Source organism: Aythya fuligula, chromosome 12 (genome assembly GCF_009819795.1).
Source record: "Aythya fuligula isolate bAytFul2 chromosome 12, bAytFul2.pri, whole genome shotgun sequence".
Lineage (NCBI taxonomy): Eukaryota > Metazoa > Chordata > Aves > Anseriformes > Anatidae > Aythya > Aythya fuligula.
The window spans coordinates 19368237-19395933 of record NC_045570.1 but is presented as its reverse complement, the minus strand read 5'-3'; the positions used below and the strand labels follow the sequence as shown (position 1 = coordinate 19395933).

At 37.2% G+C, this 27697-nt stretch overlaps 1 protein-coding gene across 2 annotated transcripts in view; it reads right to left on the bottom strand.

Moving 5' to 3' along the window:
• Positions 1-27697, bottom strand: part of BANP (BTG3 associated nuclear protein) — a 144261-nt gene that overhangs the window by 92409 nt on the left and 24155 nt on the right. For both annotated transcript variants that reach the window (XM_032195908.1, XM_032195909.1), the window contains exons 5-7: positions 18540-18659; positions 17425-17600; positions 5294-5533 (exon numbers count right to left, since the gene is read on the bottom strand). In XM_032195908.1, the coding sequence (XP_032051799.1) occupies positions 5294-5533; positions 17425-17600; positions 18540-18659 (536 nt within the window). The remainder of the gene's footprint in view (positions 1-5293; positions 5534-17424; positions 17601-18539; positions 18660-27697) is intronic.

Genomic DNA, 27697 nt, shown 5'->3' with positions numbered 1-27697 from the left:
AGCTATTTGGAACTGAAGCCAGACTTTTGCAGCTCTCAGGAAGACAATGCGTTTGCAAAAAGCGGCACTGCTGCATCAAGGCCTCTCCTAAGGGTTCTGTACAAAAAAAATAATGCTTTTTGGATATAAGAAAAGCATAACAGAACTGATTTCTTTCACCTCTTCTCAATTAGAGATGTGCTGAACTCTCAGACTCTGCTTCTCGCTCTCTGCTTGAGGTATGAGATGGTTCAACACAACTGCAAACTCCTCCTCTCTTCCGAAGTTCTCACCATAACACAGCCACCACTACCACACAACTCAGAACGAGCCATGAGACAGCTTTTCCAACATGTCAGATGGATATTGTCCACTTGGTGAGGATCAGGGTAGAGGTTTTGCATAGCGCTTAGCTCAGGAGAACCTGCTTCAGCTTCCCCATTTGCCGCAGGCATGATGCTGCAGATTTGGGCAAATCCTTGTTTGCATATATTCAACCCTTTGAACTGTAAGATGAAGTTTGTCCTACCTCTAAGCCATGATCTGGCAGTTGAGAAATGCACTATAGCATCTAATAACACCACAGTCCTCAAAGGAACAGGCTGAAGCGAATTTATATTTCCAGACTGCTGCAGCCCACAGTATTTATTACTAGGAGAAGAAAATGTTGGCAAAAAGTATTTCCAGGGACCACAGGATTAGCTCATCCATGTGGATACAAACCACACAACTTCTCTTCAGAATACTATAACTTGGAAGATTAATGTGCTCTATAATGAAGAAACAGAGGCACGGGTTAAACAGAAAACATCAGCAATCCTCAGCAAATTACTAGCTTGAGTACTACCACTAACCCACTCCTCTTACCCCCAACCTCCAGGGAATTCAGAGCATGACGGATTCTTGAGTGAGCTGCTCTGTCAAAGGAGATCGATTGAAAGTACAATTAGCTACGTAGTCACAACCATCCAAGTTAAAAAAAAAAAAAAAAAAATCAGTTTCTGGTGCTGATAAAATATAGATAGGACAAAATGCCAATTTTTAAAAGTTTGAAGTTTTCTTGAAGTTCTCCAGCTGCCTCCTGACGGAATTCAAGATCTAGCGGTGTCAACGACTGCTGATAACCAAGGCTTGTGGCTATCTCTGTTGCAGCGACACGCAACAGCGTTTTAAGCCACTGTATATATACTATATATTCTGGCAGGTAGCGACTAGTACAATGTTCAGAAGTCAGACACATGTGAAACCAGAATTATAAACAAGTAATGAAAGGAAGACAGAGAGCAAAATAAGTATTATAGAGATTACGAAGGACTAAGGGAGGGGGATAAAAGAATGGGCATAATTTAGAAAAAAATATAAAATAAAAAATGCCTTTTGCATTGCTGTAAGTGGAAAAATTAAAAAAAAAAAAAAAGAAAATGCTAAAGACATTCTGTACTTATAGTATACACTTTCAGTAACTGCAATGTTTATTTATATAAAACATCCTATAATAATGACAAGAGTCTGCAGTATCTCATAAAACAGATCGACTGGTGAGAAATATTAGAGCTAACAGCTTGTCTACGAGTTGCAATTTATTACCTTTTCTCCAATACTTAAAAGCATGAGGATGTTTATGGAAGATGGAACAGAAGTGTGGTATATTTGTTCTTTACCCTGCACTGTTATTAAGATCAAAATCTTCATTATAAGCAAATGAGAAGCTGAAACAGTAGTGAATTCCTGTGATGAGGGGATTTTACATGACAAGTTACAAGTTGCTTAAACTGACCCAACGTGCATTATGTTTGGGTTATGGGCATGGATATATATATACAAATATACATACGCTGATTTAAGCAGCATACTCCACACAATCAAGCAGGACTCAAATGTGTTTCCTATTAAACAAACGTGGGTGGTCTGCCTCTCCATCTTAAGCAGTGTTGTGTCAATGACTTTCGTAAAGCAACACAGTGCTTAACTCTATTTGAACAGCTTTCTGAAGAGGACGGAGCTGTATTTCATTCTTCTGTCAAAGTGTATTAACATCTCTTTCAGCTAGTAAAATAGAGAGATGGTACCGTCTTTACTGGAAGCAATATTACAATACAACAGAAATAACAAGCTTCCGTTACCAATTTCTTTATATTCTATGATTTAAAATGCATTCGAAAAAATGAAAGTTGAGCCACATGAAACAGAATATGCATCATTTACTTTGTAATTAAAAATGAGATTTTGTCATGAAATATTTTCAGATAATACTTTTGTCCTATGCTATTTAAATAACAGGGGTTTATTCTGGATGAAATAAATGTTAACTCATGAACTGAAGTCTGCAAAAATTCACTCTACAAAGTAGTCCTGGAAGCAGACAGGAAAATTCAGCAGAATAGTACTAACTTGGCTATAACACTACTCATATATCTTTCCGTCCTTTACCACAGTGCCCTCTCCTTTGTGGGTACTAGTCTTTCTTTTTTTTTCCCATTAAAAAAAAAAAAAAAAAAGTCCCTATCATGAGAGTTATTTCAATATTCCTAAATACTTCCCTGAGCAACAGAGCGTATGGAGCCAACAGAGGATCTCTGGTGCCCAATAACACAACAGAACCACGGGCACAGCCTTCCCTAACACGATTACTGAATGTATATCTCTTTCCCCCACCCAACTACTCATTTTGCATTTAATTTCTAGATACCGAGCTTCTCTCCTCTCGTCGAATTTGGCCAAAACTGACAGATATGTTAAAAAATGATGAGGGAGAGCCTGCAAAATAAATAAATGCAGATGCAAGAGGCCTTCACAGAAATGATGTACGAACAGCAAAGTTACACAGGGAATAACTAACATCATTTTCTTTTCATTTTATTATTTATATTTTAAAAAATAAGGACGGGTGATTGGTTTTTTTCAGACTCATTTGTGGAGATTGCTATAAAATCTCAAAAGGGCTAAACCTGTATTTTTTGCTATACAATGAAAAAAAAAATTGCTGATGTTCTTATATTTCACCAGAAAATGTCTACATTTTTAGTAGGGCTGAAATAATGAGCTACTTAATGACATATAGTGTGTTTAAGTCATTTTGGTTTCTTGCCTAAAAACTTTCAATACCACTACCACCCCACAAGCAAATTTATACCACAAATGAAAACTTTTACTTCAAAAGATAAACTTTCATCTCTCCTGCGGTAAACCCTATGCAGTACATCAAGGATTTTTCATAAACATACATCTCTTCATTCTCTTAGCTTGTGCATATTATTCAAAATATTTTCTATTAAATATAGATTTGGGTTGGCGTTTTCCTTCTAGAAAAAGAAAAGAACAAATACCCTTCCACTGACAAACTTAAAGAAACCTGAAAAAAAAAAAAAAAAACCTTTACATTGGTTTGTGCTTTGCTAGCTATGATTGGCAAAGGCAAGGCTGATGACATTAGATTCTTATTTCAGCTTATAATTAAATTGCTACTTTGATGCAACTTAAGCTAAATTTATTTAAGTTTAAAATAATGCAAAGTATGACTGCTCAGTGCAAAAGGAAACCACATTGTTAGGACAACAACATAATTTAGTTCCCATTCTAGCGCTGCACTTGGTTTTTGGTACGATTTATGGAGGAATGATCACCAATAAAAACCAGATGGTGCGGGGACTGATAAAGCAAAGCGGACACAACATGGCAGGGCTCCTCTCACTACCTCTCTGACAAATGTTAAAGGATAAAATCGTGGCACAGCTGAACTCAACCAGAGTTCTGCCACTGAACTGAGCACAGCCAGAAGCTCCTCCTTAACAGTCACGAGGCATCCACTTGCATGGCAGCAAATTCCTAACAGGGCTTCTGCAACCTAGTGTTATTTTAACTTAATTAGTTGGAGTGGTAACATAATACACATACGTTACTACAGCCTGGTCTTCTGCTGCAGGTATGTAAAGACAAAAACTGGCCTAATGCAGCAGACTGCATGGCTTACTACCTGTTAGTGTCCCTGAAATAGCAAACCACCAGAAATGAAAACAGGTCAATAGGACTCTATTTCTTCAGCTCAGTTCAGTGTAAAGAAAGCAGAGCAGTATCATCATCAAATATTCTTCCATGTAACTATCAAACACATTGCCCTAACAGAAGCATAAAAACAAAGCATCAGATTCTTCAAACACCAATCAAAATAAGCTCTCTGGCTATGTTCTTAAGCCTTAATTGGCATTTCAAATTGGCAATTGCATACAAAACACTTCAGTATAACAAATTATTCCCTCTCTACTAATCCATTGGTGACCTACATAAGATGTGACTATAAAGAGCAAGATTTACTGGCATATAAAAATCTAGTTCAAGTAGTAACGTTGGTCATTTTTAGACACTCTCAATTCTACGCTAACATTTCAAGTTCTGTTTCCTCTACACAGCACGCATAATAAAGGTTTCACACAAGCTGAAGATTTGTGTCAGATACTTGGATGTCTGGGAGGCCTTCGCTTACCTCCTGTGCTGTGAAATATTTACACCATAACACAGGGAAGGGACTTGGCTGTCCTCATTAATGTATTCACTGAGTAATCCCCTACATCAGAGCAAGATGCATACATCCAGATTCTTCTTCACTCCTAACTAGGGGCTATGCCTACCATATTCTATATGCAAAACACATTTAATTCCTTTCAAATTGCCAAAAAATGCATCTGCAATGTAAGTAATATCTGTTCATTACTGCATAATAGCTTTAATAAGCAAAAAACTCAAGCACACTGGAACTACATTAGCACTGTGTGCTATCAACATGCACTATCAATTAGCACTGTGTGCTAATGTGGTTATGAATCCGCAGACTATGATACTTAATCTCTCCTTTAGAAGAGACTGCAAATTTCCTCCATCTCAACGTCAGCAAGTCTTCTGAAATAATACACAGAAATTAAAAGAAACTGAGATGCAGGACCATATTATTCTGAATACTTGAGCAATATTTAAAAATAATATAATTTTGTGTTTTTTTTTTTTTTCTTTTAAGACCTGTTCCATTTTAGCCGAAGTAATATTTGTCAGCTAGATTATTTGCTACACTTGGTGTGCTTGCAGCTGGTAGTTGCAAATAAATCTGAATTCAGATTTCAAGATCGAGGAATTTCTGGCCCACACCAAGCTAAAATAAAGCAGTCCATTAGGACTCCTTCATAAATAAAAGCTAAAAAAACATCTGTTTGGCAACAGCGACAACAATACATGTCCCATTCTCACAAATCGTAGCGTAACTGCAAGTAGCCAAGTTTGTCTTACCTATGCAGAATAACCTCAGAAGTTTCAGTATTATACTCACAGCGAATTCCGTAAATCATGAGAGGATCAAGCTGCTTCTTCCCATGCTTCCCCTGGCCCGAAAGGTTGGAGATGGCCTGGATTTCCCGATGGAAGAGGTAATCGAGCAACGTCAGTGCCATCTTCTCGGCTGTGCGGCAGTTCGTGCTGATGTGCAGCATGTCAGCAGGGGTGATGGGGCAGCGGACCCGCATCTCAGGATTATTTTCATCTCCGAGCCATGTCCCGTTGGGGTAATCCTCTAGAAACAGAGATTGTGGAAATTCTAATTGTGGCACAGAATGAAAAAGTCAAGTTCAAGTTAACATTTTGTAAGTTATCACAAACTCTTTCAATTTTCTTCATAGTCACCACAAGCTTCTTTCAAATCTATGGCAACTGATAGGTTCACAAGATTAGCTGTGGGTAAAAAGTTATTCTCAACTCCACATCAACAGTGACCAAAAGCAATTGCCATTAACATTCTGGCCTACAGAAGGAACTGGTGCAATTAGCCCCAATGTCTAACTCACTCTCAGATATCTTTTTAAAGCGTCTCATATTAGAAGCTAGCAGCTAAAGGAGCACGTTGTATTCACAATGTTCTCATTCTTTAACAAGTTAGTCATCTCCTAAATCTTAAGATTACCGTAACCCATAACATTCTCAAAGTATAGCTAATTTCAACAAGCTAGAAGCTTTGAACCACATTTCTCCCCCAAAAGAATCAGATAGAAGTCAGCTTAACCGAGATTAGAAATTAAAGACGTTACAATCAATGGCGCGCAGTAACTTTTTTGATCACTTACAAAAAGAGTATTTTAAGCTAAAGCAATCATTCAAAACACAGCCAGAGATCCCAATCACAATTTTGTTTTTCATTTAAATTTACTGGCCAGTAGTCTCTATTATTTCCAAAACACACAGCTTACCATGGAACAGTCCCAGCATAAAGATAATGAATCAATCACTAGTCATCTCCCAAGTGCATCTTTCCTTCTAGTCAACGATGAGATCATTAGCAGCACAATATATTTAATTTTTACTCATTGCCAGAACTACACTTCTCTCTGGGTGTACACACATACACACTTATCTATATACATCTCTCCAGAAGATTTTTGAGTTTGCCCCAGTGACTCAGTTTGGGGTGGGGGGGGAATCTATTTATTTCCTGAGAAATAAACTTACTAATTTTTGGTGGCAATGCCAAAAGTTAGTGGATTCAAGACTAACCAGGAACTAGAACAGAGCTCATAAAGATAATCCATCACTAATGGAGTGCAGGATGCAACACACAACACAGGATGATACGCTTATTCCAAATAAAAGCAGAATTTTCCATACAAATCTTGACAATGCTAATAGGAACTGGGAAGAACAACATCCAGGATGCTATTTCAGTGTTCACTGACACAGACCATTTGGATTTGATTTATACGTTTGCTCTTTGTGGAGTAAAACACAAAACTTCCCAACTTTGGAGTCACTCAGTCCTTCCACACCAGAGCTTTACAGAATTTTCTTGCCATTTCACTACCTTTAGAATGGTAAAAATGTGAAAAGAAAAACACACACACACACACATTCGATTCCATGACTAACCTTTCACAAAATGGCTTTAAAGTGGAGTTTTAGGGTATATACAATGTCACAAGTTCCCATTTTCCATAACCTTTCTAGTCACTTAGAAGCGACAAGATTCCAACAGATGAGCCCTTTCCATACTGAACAGGACTCCTAAGTAATCAGCATCTTGGTTTCCAAGAGCATGTAAAAGTTAAGCAGCCTACATTTTACTAGACTACAAGCCAAAAATGTGCAGTAACAGATAACGTAAAAGCAACTCAAACACAAGGAACACTTTTTCAACATGACCTTCAGGTGGGGTCATACCACATGTCAGATGCAAGTTTATTGCAATGAATAATGACAGCATGAAGCAAATGTTGGATTATGCAATACCAACATAGCATTGAAAATAACAGATTGTCAACTACAATACTGTGTAAGAAAAAAAACATTTATCACTGATACATGTAGCAGCTAGTCCCTCAAACTTTTTTGTTGTTGAAATCAGGACTTAATGCTGTTCTGAATATATTTTTATACATTTGCACTTTTATATATATGTGTGCGTATATGTATATAAAAACCTTGTACAACCCTTTTTATTCTCAGATACGTAATAGGGCACGCTAGTGGTTTTCTGTTCACAGTATCAGGTGCCATCAAAAAAAAAAAGGTGGTTCCCATTAATTACGATTTGTTTTGAATGCCACTGTCTGGCCTCACCACAAGTCTGGTTAACATTATCAGGGAAAATAACATTCTGTTCCTGAAGACAAATTGACTGTTTGATAAAAGTTTGGACAGAACTGGCAAGCAAAGATGTCACTGGTTAGAAGTGAAAGTTTTTCCAAAAAAAAATCTGGGAAGCCTGCATAAAAGATTGTACTTGCCATCAAAATCTTATTACCTTACCAATTCACGCACTTCCTATTAGATATAAGCTAGTAATACTTACGGAACATTTTTATCTGCAATTGTGTTTAACGAATGCTCTCAACCTACATGAACCAAAGATTTTGCTAAATAAATCAGTGGGGTTTTATTGTTTTGTTGTGTTTTTTACTGGCACCAAGTTCAGAACATACTGTTTTTACCACATGCAACCATCCTTTTTTTTTTTGCTAGCAGCCTGGAAAAAAAGACACTACCTTGGTATTCTGACCTATGAACCCAAGCTCCATGTGAAATTCTCTCCTGTATTTCAGTCCTGCTTCAAAAGCCTCAGCTGAAAGCTCCCTTTTGTCTCTATATCCTGAAGCAGAAATACAAGTAATCTTTAAAAAATAAATAATAAAAAAAAAGCTTGTGTGAAATGACCAGTGGTCATTACACATATCTAGTCAATGTTTACTCCAACTCTTCAATTCATTACAAACTAAACCAGTTTGAATGCCATGTTAGTTCATTTCCCTATGTTAGAGTGCAGTCTTCTAAATGAAATTCTTCCTGTCAAACCGACCTGTGAAACAATAGCAAAATGCTGATGGTAAAGACATGATTCAGAAGAGCACAGTAACCTAACAAAAGATTCTGACTACTACATGTATGCACACAGTCTTCTCCCCACCCCTCTCCTTCATATACGTATTTTTATATGTCACCTAAAATGTAAGTAACCATCGCCCAAGCCTTAAAAACTGAGATTCAGACCGCTTTACAATCTTTTTTTACTAGGGCAACTTGCATGTAAAGTTAAACGTTGTTCTGCTTTCTCATTGCAGCTACCTGAGGGCACAAAAGCTAAAATATTCCTTAACATATAAGATGATCTTATTCATACTAAGCTGTCAATACATCTGGCACTTTGCATCCAGCAAATATGATGATATTGACACCAAAAATAATGGTGAGAAGAAGAAGCACAGTGCCAGTTATGAAGGAGGCAGAACCGCAATGTCATCTGAAGTTTCTAGCACTCAAACCTCCTTTTATGTCTACTATCACAATTCTTTACGTGAATTATCAGGCATTATATATAATATCTAGATAGAACCTAGACAAGTCGGGTTATTTAGTACATGCATTGTAATAGTCAGATACTAAGTGAGGACTCCACAAGGCACTGTACAACCACACACAGCAGTACAGCTGCTTCTACTCTTTAGAGACTACCGAGAGACAAATAACATATGAAGGGCTGGGGAGGAAGAATACAATCAAAGAACACACTTTTCTTAAAAATCATCACATGTTCATCTGCACACCAGTGTAAACACACCCCTTTTTGTTTTGCCCTGCAGGATTTTTCTTTCATTTATTTTCCTAATGGCCTCATTATCCCACTTAAACTCTGGAAAGGAGCTACACTTTGTGCCTATGTGCTTTGAGGAAAGGTACCTCCTTGCATTTCTGTATGCCACATATTGTACCATCTGAGAAGTGGCTCTTGATCATTTCTACTTCAAGTGTTAAAAGTCCTGATGTTTCTATCTGATTTGCTCTCTGTTCTCAGAAACTCATTTCAATGACAGACAATCTAAGTTTCTAACTCCTTTTCACTGTTTTTCCAAGATCTGAAAATTTGTCTTTATCTCCATTCTGCCAAATCCAGACTAGTTTGCTTTTCAATGCCATTTTCAAATTATTTTTTTTTACCGTATTAAGTCCATTTCTTTTATCTCACAAAACAGCTGACCATTCCTGTAGTTTCAGCAGGCACTTGCGAGGAGATGAGAGGGAGGAGGCTGGGGCTGCTACGCAAAGAAGCGCCATTACGGAAACAGTACAATGGAGCTTTAAGGTTAGTATCAAAAACCCTATATCCAAAGAACAATAGCCAGACAAGAGTTACTGTGGATTTCAGGCTTGCTTTTGATGCATGTGTGTGTTTTCCCACGTCAGGAGGTGGCAGACCTTTCACTGTTGCTCACGCCTTTCCACTGGGACACATTCCCCTAGTCCAACACAGGAGCACCAGCAGTAAGAAAAGAAGCAAAGCTAGGCTCCCTCCGCTCACTTGGTGTTGTCAATCATTCCTTTAAAACAAAGAAAGGCAAAATAAAACACCTGCCCACATAAATATTTGAATTAACACGTTCCATTCTTTGGTGTAGCTGCGTTTATTTGACTAGCAAGGCTGGGTGCAAGCCTCGCATTTGCAGCAGAGAAAAAATGACTCTGCTACAGAAGAAAGAAAAATGACTTAACCTCAAAACAAAAATAAATCCCTGTTTCTAGAGAAATTAAGTAATATTTTGGCTGATGTGCAGGAGATTCAGCATCTTTTTAAATAAACTTTTGTCAATTAGACTGAGTCATTTGCCCCGCAAGAGTTCATGGGCTAGTGATTAACGGAGAGAATACGGCACACGGACTTTATTAACTAACGATCATTAAATAGTTAAAAGCAGGTTTAAGCAACAGAGTGACTATATGGTAACACACTATATGGTAACATCCAAAGCTAGCTCTGTGACTTAAAGCTTGTATTAAAAAAAGGTAAAAGAGCTAACTTTAAGGCTATGTTCACCAAAATCTCAGCACAAAGAGCAGCTGAGACACTAGGCTGTGGTAATAAGCAGGGTACAGCACATGCATCCATGTTACATCTGTCACATAGTGGTACGCTATGCCATGACAGAGTCTGAAAATATATCCTGCACTCATGTTTTCTTCTGTTTGCTTTGAAACACAACACACAGCAAGGAAGAACATACCTGTGCATGTAATACCAAAGCATACTTGCGGAAGTAAGTGCTATGGTGTGCACAGAAGCCTCAGCCTAACATCATTGATATTACTCTTTTGTTATGAACAAGGTCTCAATTTTAGTATATGGTTAAATCTGAGCGAAAAATAGGAGATAAATTCTCTGGCCTTCCACGAACTATACAGTAAGTTTATTTAACAGAAGTAGAAAGTAAGGACTATGTGATCACCTGTCGTTTAAAATGACCAGCTAAAAAAATGCGATAAAATTGAGGAAATTAAAACCCATGGATTTAGAATTTGCTTTTCAAACCCCTAGAGAAAGAGTTTCATGTCAGCAAATCACATCTAATTTAGTTTCCTCACTTTGTTTGTTGCCTCTTTGCTATATTTAACTTCACAGAGGGGACCAGAGTGTTAATGGCAAACATCACCAAGAGAGACACCTGAAAGAAACCATGATTCATGTGGTTGCTCCCAGCAATCCTAAATATCAACACAAACCAATTTCTGTATTTTTCTTCGGCTTTAAAAAGTCACTGAAGTTCTGGAGGTCTGATCAGTGTATTCACATCAGCAATATATAATATTGTTTTATGGTGTTAAAGGTTTGCTCTGAAAACTCATTCACATTGTCTGTATCTGGTCATAAGGAGCCCAGCAGGAAGAGCAGAAGTGCTGCAAGTGATACTATAAAATGCAGGATTTGATCTAAACAGTGAACTGAAAATCCTGTAGGCAGATAAGTCTTGGCCACTTAGAAGTAGCTGTTTGGAATCACACTTGGAAATTTGTGAGCTCTATTTAATACTACTATTGTAAAACGACTGTTCCACATGCAAAGTTGAAGAGACAGATTGTGACTAAGCCATTTTCTTTGGAAAAAAAATATTCATCCTTTAATTAACATGCTGTGTAGACCAGTTTTCTTTCTCCAAAAATATGTTTATATTCTACTTCTAATTTTTGGATAGTCTTGAAATGCACTAAGAAGAATGTCAAGAAAGCAGATATGATACAAAACTATCACATATGGTGCCAAACATCTTATGTCCGTTTACCACGTGCAAAGTTCACTGAACCGAATGCTAAATGAATGGATCTTGCTGTTTTATTTATATCAGTTAAAAAACAGCTTTCAAGGAGCTGCTTAAGAGCTTTTTACATATTTGGACAGTGTGTTGCACATACTAAGGACAGTATGTTTCTTTCTTAGTAATTTCAAAGCCTTGGCTTTAGCTTAGACATTTCAAATAAGATTTGCTTTTAAGGCAGCACAGTAATGCTGAATGGGGCATTCTTATGCTACAAAGATGAGAGGTCCTACTTTCTTTCATATTAAAAATAGGACAGTAACTCTATTGTCAAAGGAACAGATTTAAAAGGCTAACATAATGCGAATTGATGTTTCAGCAACAGATGCTCCACTTGTCTGTACAGTAGGTCACAGACCAGATATTTTAAATGTAACCATACTCCAAATATGTAAAAAATACTATTATAATACTCCTTATATCTTGAAATCCCTTATATCTTGAAAGCAATATATAGCACTAACCAAAATAATGCTCTCATCCTAACCCTTAGAGATAGGTGTGCAAGTATAGAATAATCAGTGCCTTCAGATAACTTGTTATCAGAATTATTTAACATTTGAGCTTTGTTCCTGGACTGACACAGCTGTTTAAGTTACCATTTTTCTCCACAAAAACTGCAAAAAAAATACAAAATATTATAATTTCTGTTTATACCGGTATTCTAATGGGAAATTTTGAAGAGCAAGTTCTTGCAATGTTTGCCAAAATAAAATTCAAAGCATTCAGAGGAAACAGAAAACCATCCAACCACCACAAAACTAATTTATTGAAAAATTAAGTAAATACTTCTGGACATTATCCATTCTTTGCTTTCTGCTGTTTGCACACGTTTAGTAAAATAGTAAAACTATTTAGCACAAGCTCAAGACTTATCAGAAAGAGCTCTTCACAAAGTGCTAAGTGTGATCTTTTATCTGTGAATACCACGCAGTTCAAATGAGAAATCACAAGTAAGCAATGACCACACTTCGACTGTTTCCTATAAATCCAAGTGCGCAATACTCTTAAATGACAAACAGTTGCTGTGGAAGGTGTTATATAAGAACAAAAAAAAATAAAAAAAGGAACACCTTAACCCTGAAATTTTATAATCCCAAAATAAGGCAGGAGAAATGGAGAGATTACAGAGAGGTGCATGGGTCACATTCAGATGGTAGGCACCAACAAGAGAGAGGTAACAGCACAGTGATAGCTTACCCATTGCTAAGCTTTCTGTAAATACCATGGGGAAAAGGCAATGTTGTGAATAACTACTATGGACAGTAATGCATATATAGCTATAATGAGCTCCTCCTAAGGAAGAGAAGTGAAGAAAACACAAAGTCTTTGCAAGAACATGGAATGCAAGATGATGTCAGGGTTAAAATGACAAGTTTGGAAAATCATTTCAGTAACAGCTTTCTGAATATAAGGCCAGAGAGGAGGCCGTACAGTAAGTAACTAGAACTTTGGAAAAGCAACTGTTATTTCCATCTCAGATGTTACCTATTAAAAGGACATGAAAGGTTCCATTTAAGTGTTGATCATTTGAAAAATCTACTCACCGTTCTTTACAAAGCTTACTTGCTCATAGTCACTCAATCTTGCTTTTCTTCACCTAATATTAACAGTCTGCAGTTAAAAACTTCAGACAAACATATTTGAGAATGTTAGAATATTTTTTAACAGATTTGTGGTGAGTATAAAGTGCACATGGCTGCCAGGTTATAGCTTAGTCAACTGAAAACCAACCCTTGACAGGATTACTGCCACATACCAGTACTAGAAAATTTATTAAAATCAGAAAATAATATAGGTACTTAATATCAGAGGTTTAAAACTTCTGTAATTTAAAACTACTGTGGATCTAACGTTCTTCTTGGTATTAGTTTCTGCGGTAGAAGACAAAAATCCAGAAGAACGCAACAGTATTGGAACCAAAGTTTTCATGAAGAGAGACGACACGAGGCCTTACTTACCACGTAATCACCAGTACTGATACCTTCAAGAAATACAAAGACCTAGAGAATCAATTCACAACATAAGTTCTGTGAAAGAACACGAAATATCAGCTGTAGCATTTTAGGTTGGTGGAATCCAATCCAGAGTCTCTACAGACCTATATAAATGTACAAGAAATCTAGAAAGCACAGAAAAATAGTCTCTCTCAAAATAACTAACACTTTGACCTTTTTCTTCTATTCACTAGCCTCAATACGTAGGAAGCACAACATCTGAAAACCGACGAGGCAAATAGGAAAATAGGGTCACCTCATCATTAAGTCATACGACAAACTCCCACCCAAGCATTCAAAAAAAAAAAGTCAACATGTTTAGTGTATAAAACTTAATGGCTCTCCCACTACAAACCCTCATCAATGAACCTAATGAAATGACTTCCTCTATTTTCACTTTTCATAATTCATAGTAAATTGGAGGGTGTCTATTTCCTAAGTCACACAATTTGGCCTGCCTGAGAAGCATCACCTCCATTCCAATCACAGGAAAACAGATGGATAAACTATTTAACACACACAACTAAATGATTATAAACACAAATGGACAAACGCGTTTGCTTTGTGTTTTTTTTTAAAAAACTGTTCCTTAAGATCTACAACAGCTGATTACCAAAACAGCACACACAGAGACACAAAGCCCAAATGATGATGTTTTAAAAATGTTCTTCATTAATCAGTCGCTCATTGTTTTTAAGCCTAATTAGAAAACTCTAGATACAAAGAGCACAACTTTGTTTAAACTGGGAATAAGCTGTATCAAAAACTACAGGGAAAACATTCATGTCAAAATTCACTGCACTTTCAAGAAGAGCAAAAAACACATCCATCAGTTGCTGACAGTTCCTTGAAACAAATCTTAGTGATACATGTTTGTTTCTTATTCCATTAAACGTGAAAGATGTTTAATCCATGCTGGGAACAAAAAGTTAGGACAATGAACAAGAAAACTTCCCTAAATTTTCAAACAAAGGTTTCCTCCAGATTGAAGAAAAACCCTACAGTACCTCAGGAAACACAGAATGAAAATGATTGTTTTTGTTATTTACATTGTTTTCACCTACGAAGTCTTTTCAGAAAGCCAACCTCTGTCCAAGTTGTTAGAAGATACTTGCACGGTAAAGTATTTTGTTTAGAAGTTTGATGTGTCATGCTATAACTCATATTTGGTTTTATTTTTACCCCCAGAAAACATTTATGCTAAAGCAGAGATGTTCATGTATTTAGAAAATGGCTATTACACAAATGACTCCTAAAAAACGTGGGAACACCACCAAGAATTGGGCCCCATACTTTTGTATTAATTGGTTATATTGCCTTTCTATTCCTGAAAAAATAAGATCTTCTAAACTAGCACACAGGATTAAATGCTTTTTGAAAACAGCCAGCAGAGAGCAAATGATGCATGTATATAAACCTATTAACTAAATTCAGAAAATACCCAGACGTTAATGCCACGTTCAAGGTCAGCTAAAGACAGCTATAGGTATGGCTTCGTTTTGCTTTCTAGACACAAGACAACAGGTGGGATTCCTACTGAGAAAAGGGCTGAAGTACGTCGTTCTCATCCCCTTGTATTTTAGGACCAATTGAGATTCCTTTGAGCAATCCAAAGGCATTCAGAATTCTTTCCCAGACAACAAAAGCAAACTGATGGGTGCTGTAACTTTTACCTTTTACTGCTGAAGAAAACAAGTCTGCACAACAGACCTATTATTCTTCATCACTTCCTTTATTAATAATTTAATTTGTGACATACTGCAGGCTAGTTTGCTTAGCATTCCTTCTGTGCAAGCGGTCCTCTCTCATCTTCGTGAGGGCAAGAAGAGGTAAGTGTGGGGGATTACTAATCTGATTTCTCAAAGCATTCATCAATCTCAGAGAGATTTCTAATGGATGACTGTTCTAAAGGTCTGAAGAAAAATCAGATCTGAAGACTTTAATGGATTAGCTGTTTCTGCAAAATTTACATATACAACAATTGTATAAAACGCTAACATCACATTTGTCTGTGCAAATCTGTGCCAAACAACCAAGTCAAAAAGGGCATTATAAAACAAATACTCTCCTAATGTTAGAAACTTTGCTCCTGACATAGCTGACGCAGAGCTGTATGAAATATTAACAGACGCCACAAAGAGTTTATTGTCATAGAGAAGTCCTGCCATTCCGGGCACGATGGTACCAAGAACACTCAGTTTCCACTTGGGATATTCATTTGTTGATTAAAATTATATAAATATTCCTCAAATTTTCCTGATTTTAAATCTAAGTCAACACAAGCAGTGTAAAGTCTGATTATCCACCATGAAAGTTTCAACGTACTTTCCCTCTCTAGAAGCATACGGTTTTCTACCTCACACAGCTTTAAAGCTACAGAAATAAACCTTAAAGAACAGTTCTGCTATAAATACTGAGCTATACGTATGCTTTATAGTGTTACAAATACAGCATATTCTGATGTTGGTGTTACTATCAGATTTCTCTCAGAAATCCATCAGATCTCATTAAAACTCCACAAAGTACATTTCCAGGTAAACAAAAATCTTGATAAATAAATACTTCAATTTCCATTAAAATAATACAGGATAATAATTTGCATTACCTTGAGCAGTATCTGCACCATAATAATTTCATCATTTATATTTGTGCTATTCATCCTATCAGTCATATTAAAGCAGCAAAAAATAAAAAATTTGAAAGCCTGCTTATTCGTCCTTCTCTTTGCCTCCTCCATAGAAATATATAATGTGCTTTACTGGTCCCATTACTGGCACTCAAGCACAGAAAGCAACATCTACTTCCAAAGATCTCAGTGAGCATGCCTTGCATTCAGCCAGCTCCTATAACCAGAGTGTTCTGAATTTACATTCCACTAACTAGGGAACAATGCAAGGAATACAGTTAGATAAATTAGACAAAACAGAGAGGGTCAAAGAGCCAAAAATATTACTAGAAACATCTTCTGACTGCTGCTTCCACTTGACCAATACAACTCACACCTTCCCCATACTGGTTTCACCAATTTGGGAGACAATAGGTAACTAGAACCCAGCTTGTAAAAATGAACATTTTAAGATTTCCCAGTTATCAGACATTGATCGAAACTTGAGCAGAGAAGTTCCAACTATTCCCTAATCCTACGAAGTAGATAATTTAGACTAAATCCTTCAGATTGCAGAAAGCATAGAATAAATTTCCTCATGTGATATGTTCAAATTTATTGTAAAACAATTTATCGTAAGTTATCTTCATCTAAAATTGAGTCTCTTATCCCATCTTATTTGTGATTGAAATATACCAAGTAATATTCATTTTGATATTTCCAACCACATATATTGAAATATCTTTATAAGGCTAATTTAAAATTCACAGATTTCACTAAATGTGATTTCTGTGTCCAAAGTCCTACAGTAGAAGTTTCAGAAAAAATGGACACTACACACTATCTTGTTGAGTGTTCATACGAATATCCTTACAAAAATTGTTTACAGTTGCTAAAATAACTGCTTTACATTAATAAGCATTAGAAGAGTGGACTTAATTAGAGAAAAAGAGTCTTAATTAAAAGTGTTTAAGATACGAAGCTATACTGCTATAGCGAGGCAAACTTTTTTAAATTTTACAAGTGATTTTAATTAACTATTCTGCCTGTAAAGGTGGTATAAATATATATATATATATTAATTCAGTTTATTAATCGGTCCTAACTGATCTTGTTGTACTGCCTACCCATGCAAGGCTGGACTTAGGATGCAATCTCTGAAGCTCCCAGTTAAATCTTAGTTCATTCCCCATCACATTGACTTTGCTCAAGTAGCCTTGTACTTAGGTAAGCATACCTTCAGAGTTCAGCGTAATAAGGGTCACATTGTTCCCGATACTTTGGCTTCCTAATTGTCCACTGTTGGAAACTGAGTCACTGGCCTCAGAGCCACTCTCTCCGTCTTCGTTGTGACTGTCGTCATGCCCTGGGACTTTCACCACTATCGTGTTCTGCCTACGTCCAGGAACAGCACTATGGAAAAAAAAAAAAAAAAAAAAGTATGTAACTTTGGAAAACATAATCCTTAATCAGGAAAAAAAAACACATTATAAGGGAATTAAAAACACTATCTGACAAAATTAAAAGCATTATAAAAGAGTACTCCTTTAGCAAGCCTTCTCCTGTTTATACCTATGGGCTATCAAGCAAAATAAAATTGAAGGAAAATAACAGAAAAGTTTTAGGTGCACCATCAATAGAAATTGATGCAAATTGATGCAAATTGTCCCAGTCCCATGTGCAAAAGTTATTTCAATAGTTAGTAGAAACATATTATTTAAGAAAATTGTCTAACCAGAATCTCCAGTTCCACTTAATTGAAAATTTCCTTTAGATAGTACAAAATTTAACAAGCCTCACTGGGCTCCTGTGTATTCTTTATTCAGTTGGTTAAAAAAAAAAGAATATTGGCACATCCTCAAGTGATTATGCGTCCATGTAAAAAAATATGTAGCTATAGGCATTCTTTCAGTTGTCAGCTCTTAACTAACACTGAACTAATCCCAGATCCTCCAAAAATGTTCTCTGCACATCAACAGTGAAGCATTGCTGTGTACCTTTACTGCTGATATGGGGTTTCCCCAGGCAGCACTGTCAGCGGGACACATTCAATTAGTACCTGAATTTATTCTATTTCCACCACCACCATTACTTAAAACATTCTTCATTTTCCCTTAGAGTTGCTGCAGACTACTACTTATCTGTCAAAGGAGGGAGTGAAGGGGGAGGATTCCCGTAACTCCTCCCTACGAGGAGCAGTAGAGGGAAATGGGGTTATTTAGCCTCGAGAAAAGGAGGCATGGAGGGCACCTTATCACTCTCTACAACCACCTCATCCACAACACTTGGCAGTGCTAGGTTAAGGGCTGGACTTGATGATCTTGGAGGTCTTTTCCAAGTAATGATACTAACTTGCTAAGGATGTCCAGAGAATCTGTTGCTCTGCTCAATGGCTCTTCCTGCCCGACCATCTTGGCTACGATTGAATTCTGCCGGTCGTTGTTCAGTATTACTGTGGTCTGGGGGACAACACTACAAGACAAAAATCAGAGAGGAAAATGGAATGTGAAGGAGAAAACCTTTTAAATAATACATTAACACAGTCTTATTGTTCACACAGCCTACTTAAAGAACAAGGTTTAGAGGCAGTCTCTGTTTTTCTCCCAGCATCGTGGTTATGTATCAAATGCAAAAGCTGGTAATCCATCGCATTTGACATCTGTATCACTTTAAGTACTCATAATTCTTTCGGAGGACGGACAGCTTCAATGGAATTATATAAAAGTCCATGACCCCTGGAAAAGCGATAAAGAATTCATCAACTCGAGATACACAGGAGGAAGGCTGCAAACCACAGCTTCAAAGAGCCACCAAATTCTTTTGAAAAGTCTGAAAGTGAGCATTTTTAGATATACTACAGCCAACTTACACAGTAATGCAGCATTTTTAGTGGGATAATTCCTAGAAAAAAAATGGGAAAGTATTTATTGCATAATCAGATAACGAGCTTAGTGTAAAAGCAGTATTGTTTGCCAGGGCTGAGGGCTTTGGGGGCTTGGAAGGGAGGGTGGTACTGGGGGTATCAGAGCAGAACATGAACAGACTAACTTGAAATAATAACAAGACTAAATATTTCTTGTGTGCATTTCACATACAAAAAAAAAATCTAAAACAACAGAAAAGCAGTTAGTGTGTGAAGCAGGGAGAAACCAAAATGCCTTCCCTATCACAGGTGATGACAATGCAAAATAAAATAACCAGAGAAGTGCTGCACGCAGAAAGTGCACTAAGTCTACAATATATATATTAAAAAAAAAAAAAAGTAAATACCAAGTAAATAATTGTCTTCATCATGCAGTTTACCATTTAATTTGGTTTCAGGGATTACCACCATTATTCCCACACCACTACTCTAAGTAAGACATCATTTTGATATTTAAGACTGTTTTTACTGTGGTCATGGTAAACTTACAGAGAAAAAGAACTTAGAAGAAAAATTTGCATTTTAGTGACAGAGGCAGCTTTCTTCTTTCTCTTTGCTTCACATGGTAAATATTCCGCTAGTGTTTTTGCTGGTCCAACATCTCAAACACAACGGATGGGCATTTATTTTTCTTAACTGTATTCCTTGGCTAATTGTCAAAACGCAAATACGAAAGACAAATTGAACAAATCTGATGACAGCAACTCTGTTTATTTCAGCTGCAACAGAGCGCCTGCTTGCATGAATATTCATGGGTCTACAAAGGACTAAGAGCTACAATATCCAACACTATGGACCTACAGAAAATAAACTGTCATAAGAGCTAACAATTAATGGATCTCAACTTTGGCTCAGCTAAAATGGCTAACCATGGTTTTTATGGATACAAAAAGTCCAAGGGCCTTAATGCTCTGCTCCCCTCTTCCAGAAATTCTATCTGTTGCTAGTAACAAATGGGATTCCTTACGGAGTGCCAATGATCTGTTGGCCTGCAAACCTCGTGAAGCTCTGGAAGATGTTTGTCTAATCATGGACAAGTACAGAGTGTACTATAGCTTTTCATGTGTATGTGAAGTTCAAATTCTTAAGCAATAAATTGGTTGTTTTTTGTTTTTTGTTTTTTTTTTTTGGTTTATTTTAGTTGCTATCTGCAGTATAAGGGCTTATGATGCTTTACTAGTCACCTTTCAACATGAATTCTTATTAAGAGAAAATATGTACGTTACTAGAGACGGAATTCTCCTACTTAAAAAAAGGCAACTTCTATCTATTTTCCCAGTATCAGCACCAAACATTTAAAGAAAGAAACACACCAAATACTTGATAATACGCCGATACGTGGCAGTGTTGGCAGTTCCCCCAGCCTAGCAACAATCTGTGTTTTCGTCACATTTCCCAAATCGCCCAAATAGCTTTAAGTTTTTACAGGCCAGTTTAAAATGTTCAAAAATTTTATACTTCCTTTTAGACATTGTTCTTTATCACCATCTTTCTCCCGATCATTTCTGAGTGCCTTTTTAAAATGTCACTCACCAAAGCTCATTTTTAATGAGCGCACTGAATAATTAATTGCAGCTGTAGAAATAAATTCAATAAAATTCCATTTACAAACTCCCTCGGCTTTTGCTCATATTAAGTTTATATTTGGGGAAAAAAAAAGTCTTAGCACTTAAAATTGACATAAAAATAAGAAAAAGGTGTTTTTCTTCTTGTTGTTGTTTTTAAATAGCGTTCATTTTTTAAGGAACACAATCTGGAGAGTTAAGCCAGATGGCATATAGCTAATTTAGACTAATTTAGAATGAGGAAATGTTTTACTATAAGCCACCAGCACAGATTTACGCGCTCTTCAATGCATCAATGTATGTTTCAAGATTGCTTACTTAAATTCAAAACCTTTTTTTGTTTTAGGGGTAAATTTGAAGAGAAAAACATCCATGAAAACATCGGCTCCCCTCTAAGCATTAACCTTTCCTAGTTAGTAGAATAGATTGAGAGCACAAACCCACCACCACAGTTGTTTGGGGAGGAGCCACTAACAAAACATACCATTTTACTGACACTTATTTTCCTGGCTAAACAGCACAAAGGCAAAAACAGACACCACAAACACAAGGAAAAATCTCTGTAACAGGACACAGCAACTGCCAACTTGTCCATCAATTGTTTTACATTTGGAAATGAACAGAAACGAACAAGTTGTAAGGATTCGGAGAATCCATAAACCAGTTTGGAGAGAAAACTGAGTCACACAAAGCACAGTGGTAGAGAATAGCTAAAATAAACATCCATTTGGAGATGTTCAACACAGCACAATGCATCTACAAGCTCTAACTAATCTTTCTCAGGGATTAACCTGAGTAGGAACTCTACATCTGGTTTCAGAATAACTGAATGAAGTTTCTTGTCTATTACCAGGAATCGTTAGGGGGTGGATAAAACATCTCCTGTGCTCTGTATCTACTAACACACAGGCTCTAGTAAAAAAAATAAAAAATAAAAATTGATTCCATTTTGATCCCAAAGGAGAATTAATTTATGTTTAATGCTTAATTCTGAAAAATGATGCTTCCTCCAGGAGCGTGCACAAGGAGGATGCAGCAGCCTTTTTGTTCAGATCCTAAGCGTTAACCAAGGAACCATCTTTCTGGTCCCCGTTCTGCACACAACAAGAAGGGCCACAGGAGATGCTGACCAGTTCTGGCAATGATGCATCACCAGGCCAAAATTTTGCAGAGCTGATGCTGTGAAACTTGAGCAGCTACTCCTCTGGAAGAAAAAGAAAGTAACAGTTGGGACCAATACAAAAAGGGGGCCGTTATGCTTGCAAAAATGAGAGTTTCACAGTACTCCTTAGACTCCAATTTCTACACAGACAAAATGAATATCCACAAGATTCCCTGCAGATACGGGAATGTGCTTCCCAGTAATTTTCCTGTTAGGTTTTCTATTCTCTGTTTTCAGATTTGTTTATTTTAAAGAGACAGCAACAAGAAATCTGCTGAACGTACACGGCTTTAAACAAGGAGTTCTATGTTAAGTCAAAACCCTGGGCCAACCTTAAACGATCCGGTAGAGGAAATCATTAAAACTTATTACAGCCTAATGTACCCTCATATTGGATTACTCTAATTTATTTTCTCAGAGCCCATACTGCAGATAAATCAACTGTAATCATTACTTATGTACTAAAACACAGATAACGAAAATCATGGAGAAGGGGGAGGACAGCTTCTGATACTCAACCCGATCCCAAATGAAGCAATTCTTTCTATCAGTGCTGCCAGTACTATATTCATGAAGATGATGGAAAGAAAATATTAAAAGGGGTCACAGGGAGTGCTTCAGAAACCCAGTGTTGTTGCATAGGCTTCAGTAGTTTCCATTTATGTTCACATATTCCTTTCCCCATAAGCATTAGAACTTGGAGAGACTGTTCTTGGACACAACTGAGTAAAAAATTTAAAAGGCATGATACTTGTAGATAGATTTATATTTGGGGATTTTTTTTTTTAAATGCCATTAAATAATCTGTTCAATTACTGGAGAAAATATTCCTAAAAGAATATATATGCCAGATAAGGATTTTCAAGTGTGTATATTTAACCTCTAGCTTTTCTTTTTTTTTTTTCTTTTTTCTTTTTTTAATATAAAAGAACTTTCAATCTTTTGTATAAGAGCATTCCTGCCAAAGGTAATTCTCAATATGGAAAAAACGTGTGAGTCAGATATGATCATTAGTCTTAACTCTTGGCATTTTTATTGCCAATAACCCATCAATCACATAGAGCGCAGCCAATGACATAAAAGAACTTGCAGCAGTACCAAGATGACGATCTGCTCCTCTTCCCAGACGAGGCTCTCACTTAGCAGAAGAGAAAAATAAAACAGAAGGAACTCATTGGCATTTCTATGTTCCACAAGGTACAAGATAAAAAGGGCTTCTCCAAATGGATGTGAATGAGTTTCGGAAAAACAGACTGAATTTCTCGGATGAGAAGTTACTGTTCGTGTATCTCTGCACACGCTACTATAGCCAGTTAACAGAGTATTTATAGCAGTCCTCAGGCAGTTCAAGAAAAGAAAAAGAAGAGCCCTCTGCTCAGACCATTTCTGTGTCTCCTTTGAGTATGTGAACATCTGCAAACAGGTAAAGATGACCTTGGAGGCAGAGCTCAGCTCACGGACATTCAACCAGCCACATCCACCTGAACTGCTCTTTCCTGTCTGTCCGTATCGAAACGCTCTGCAGGCACTACAACACCCACACCGTGTGCGCTGCGTATCTGTAAGGCACGGCTCACGAGGGTATAATTCTCACCTTCCTCTGGCGTATATATTAAAAGGAGATGCAGAAGGAAAGGAGATTAGGCAGAAGGTGGAGTTACTGCTGGCAAACTGCTTGTTCCAAACACAGCCTCAAGGAAAGCAAGTCTGGGAAAGAGACCTTGAACACTAATATTTTCCATTTTACGGCTGGAGACTGCCCTGTTCTGTTTGTTTGTTTTTTCCCCTCTTATTAACACTTGTGTTCATCAAGAACACCCACCCTGGATCTTTTCATCACCATTAGGAAGATAATGTTGCAATGGTCCTTCCTCTTCCACCTGCTGCCTTTGCCTTCTGCACATAACAGTTACGACTCTCTACCCAAGTAAGAATGAGAAAACTGACATTAATTTACAGTATGGTATACATTAAAAAAAAAAAAAAGGAAAGAAAAAGAAAAAAAAAAAAAAAAAAAGCAGCAAAGCATACACAAAATTAGGCTGGATTTACACAAAAAAAAAAAAAAAAGGAATGCAACTCCTAATGTCCTAGAAGAGAGCTAACAACTAAACCATTCACCAAGACGAAGAACAGTAAGATATCTGCTATAGGATAGAGCACACTATGGGGGCACTTGAACAGTTAAAGCTTTAATGTCCCTAAACCATCCAGTCACCTAGCCATAGCCAACTCCCAGAAAAGCAGCAGCATTATCCATCATTTTCAGTAACAGCCCAGTCGTCCAAAATTATCTTTGGATTCTATGCATCTGGAATATCACATATGAGCAGACATTATAAAGATAGCATTAACGATTAGGTCCCATACAAACACAAGCCAAAGTACACCAACCATCACAGGAGAGAGGTTTGTGTATCTGAAAACCGAGAAGGCTGTAATCAATTTATAATAAAGACAAAGCAAATGCAACATTCACTAAAACATACTGTTAACATTTTAAGATTTAACACAATGAATTTCCAGCTCAAACATACAAGCTAGATGTTTTCCAAGTTACAAAACATGTCTCTGCAGAGCTTATGGTACTCAACCCTACCTACAGAGACAGCCTCTGAATTGGCTGACAGGCTGAAAGATGAATTACTGGCTTTAAGACCAATTTCATCGACCAATTTAAAAAGCTGTTAAAATGTGTTGTGGATTATTCTGCTCTGAGAAAAGCCACGCTTGTATGACCAACTGTCATCATTCATAAACGCAAACATCCATTCCCACAGGCTCACCAGCTAACCAACAGCCAGGCAGTGCTACAAGAGACCCGAAGAACCTACCTGCCACTTCCAAGCCCAGCTTGGTACTTTGCAGGTGTCGTACAATCTGTATGCACACAGAAGCAACTCACACTTTTTTTTTTTTAAACCAATTTCTCTTATTCTGAACAAAGACTGTAAAAATTAAATGCACAGTGAAAGACAGGCTATGAAGCATCTTTGGACTAAGCAGATACAGAAAAGCAGCAAAAACCAGTGCCGCCAGGCCATCTTGCAACCAGCATAGATGGGACTGAAAAATACTGTCACCAGAAACAGCATTAGACTTTTACTTTTAAACACGGACTGGAAAAGGACAGGTCATGACTTTTAATTAAGAGGTTCATGCGAGGCTCTTCAGAGATAAATGTACTCAAAAACATAAGAGCAAAGATTTTTTCTTCAGATCATTTAGAAGGAAATTTACAGCTGTTACCCTTCTTTGAGCCTTTATGTCCTGAACCACAGCTAGATTATGCAACCTACTGGGGATTGTATTAAACGTGAAACAAAACAGGGTGATCTCTAAGCAAAGAAGCAGTCGTATTCGGTAACAAAGTCTGTGAGCCATATTGACTGATCTTCAGCAGAGTCACTGTGAAAGAAATGATTTACTGCAGCCGTAGTACTAAAACAGAATTTACTACCTGGTTAGAAACCACGGCATGAAACTAACGCAAAGACTGAACTGACAGTCCACACAGAAGCAAGAGAAAGCAATGAAAAGGCAGAAAGACTGAGAGCTTTTAGCTCTGTGTTAGATATACGCTTAGTGGGATTTATAGATGTCACTAGGCAGGCTGGGCTTTTTGCTATCTGCACACTTCAACACAAATACTTTCATGAATTTGGCCCAAGATCAAGAATAATTCCAGGAATCTCTAAACCAAAGCAAAGTGCACTGCCTAAATACAAGAATTTCTTCAGTAACCTTCCATGCCCAATTAGGAGTAGAAAGGTTGGCAAAAGATAACAAGGATACATCAATAATTTATCACAGTTCATTAAAAATGTGCAGAACGTGAGACTTGTGAAAAAAAATATGAGATTTATGAAAAGGAGATTGTGGTGGCTTAATACTTTAGGAAAAGTTTACTTTTTCTTAGTAAACACACACCTAGTCTGTGATGCTGCCTGTACTAGGTACGTTCCAAACAGAGAGCAAAAAGCACGTTTTTTCTGCAATTTCAAATGTGCAAAGTACTGAAAGTGAAATAAGAACTAATCTAACACACATCTTATAACCAACACATCAAATGGCTCTATTCCTATATTCCTACAAGCAGAAAAGAGGAAAAAAATAACTCATCCATATATATATTATAGAAAACACCTGCAATGCTAACACAAAGTGCAGCTAAATAAGGATGTGTCAGCAAGGTTCTTTGTGTAGAAGGGCAAGAAAGGAAACCCCCAAGCAGTCAAAAACCTGCCCATCCACTGAGAGTGCCAGCATGTGCAATCAAAATAGTTTAGACCAATTTGTTAATTAAGCTCTGTTAAGCACCCTTCTATAAACCTTTATAAACTACAAACAATTGTGCAGATGTTATGGTCCAAAATCAAACTCCAACTATCCTGGTATGATCCATTATTACACAGATGGCTACATTTACATTTCTTTTTCCAAGTTGTCTTACGATTTCTAATATCTGCATTAGAATAATCACACTAAATGGGCAATTTCAGTCTTCAGCATCATGATTGTGCTGTTTGGCTTCACATTTAAATCATATATATTTTTTTTTCCCTCTTTGGTAGAGACTGCTGCATTAAACAACAGCAAAGACAGGGGAGAGAAGAAGCAAGGGCCAAGCAGAGCAAAGCTCGCTGCATTCAGAGATTAAGTTCAGTAAAAGTTTGCAAGACACCTTCGTGAACAAAAGACATTAAGAAGGCCCAGTGAGCACTGCATTTTCAATGATGTACAACCATGAGGGACTGCTATTTCCTTTGCTATTTTCACTTCTGCAGAAGAGGATTTAAACCAACACCACTGTTTCCAGCGTCAGAGGCCACCTAGAATAAGCCTGACTTGTGTGGCTCGAGAAGTTTGGGGGTGAAGGCAACAGTGTTATAAACTGGCTTTCAAGAGAGCAGTTACAGTGAGTGAAGCCTCCACAGTCATCAGATAAACTGCAAAAAATTACATTAGGTTCCTGCAAACAGAACTAAAACACAGAGAGACGGTTCAAAAATAATTTTTAGTGTATATTTCTGTTTTTCTTGCTTTCTGTAATTACCCCACTAGTTATATCCACTTGCTACTACACACATTTTTATAGAAAGGCCAAGGATGCTGCTACTCTGCGAGCTGGTACTGAATCTTCAAATTCCATATACGCTAGATGGCTGTCAAAGAAACACCATTCTTTACTTTTTATAAATAATACAATTTTAAAAGATATTAGGAGCAGATTTCCTGTCTCAAACTCCACCCTTAAATATGGAACAAAGAGACTGAGCTAAAGATATGCAAAAATGTACAGTTCCCCATAAAGGAAAAATTCTGTTTGGAAAGACATTCAGATTCCAAACTGTTTTTTACGTTTGGAAACGTATCAGTTAAATAACATCTGCTGCCAAGTAAGGCAGATGGAAGACTGGCTCCTCGCCACCTCACCAACCTCACCGAGACCTTGCGAGATGTACGGCTGTTTCATCCTGCTGAGGCTCTGAATCCATCTACAGCTCTTTTCCACCTTGCTTAAAGCAAAACTAGGGACTCTCCAAAAAACACTGTGGGTTATTCTTTTTAAAACTATACTGATGTATCATTTTCCGTAAGTAAGAAGACAGGTCGTTTTTGCCAGCTTTTTAAAATAGCACTACCGGTACATTAATCTGGTGTGAACAGGGATGCAAAGTACTTTGAATCACATCTTGGAAATGAAATTTGTCCTTCCAAAGGAGGAAGGAAATTCGCCCCCTGCGATCACAGATTGATGAGGTGCTCCCCTCTTTATTTGTTCTTTTCGTTCTACTCTTGGAAGCAAATACCCCAAGTTACAGCAAAAATTTCAAGGGAGAGTGCTCCTAAGCACTGG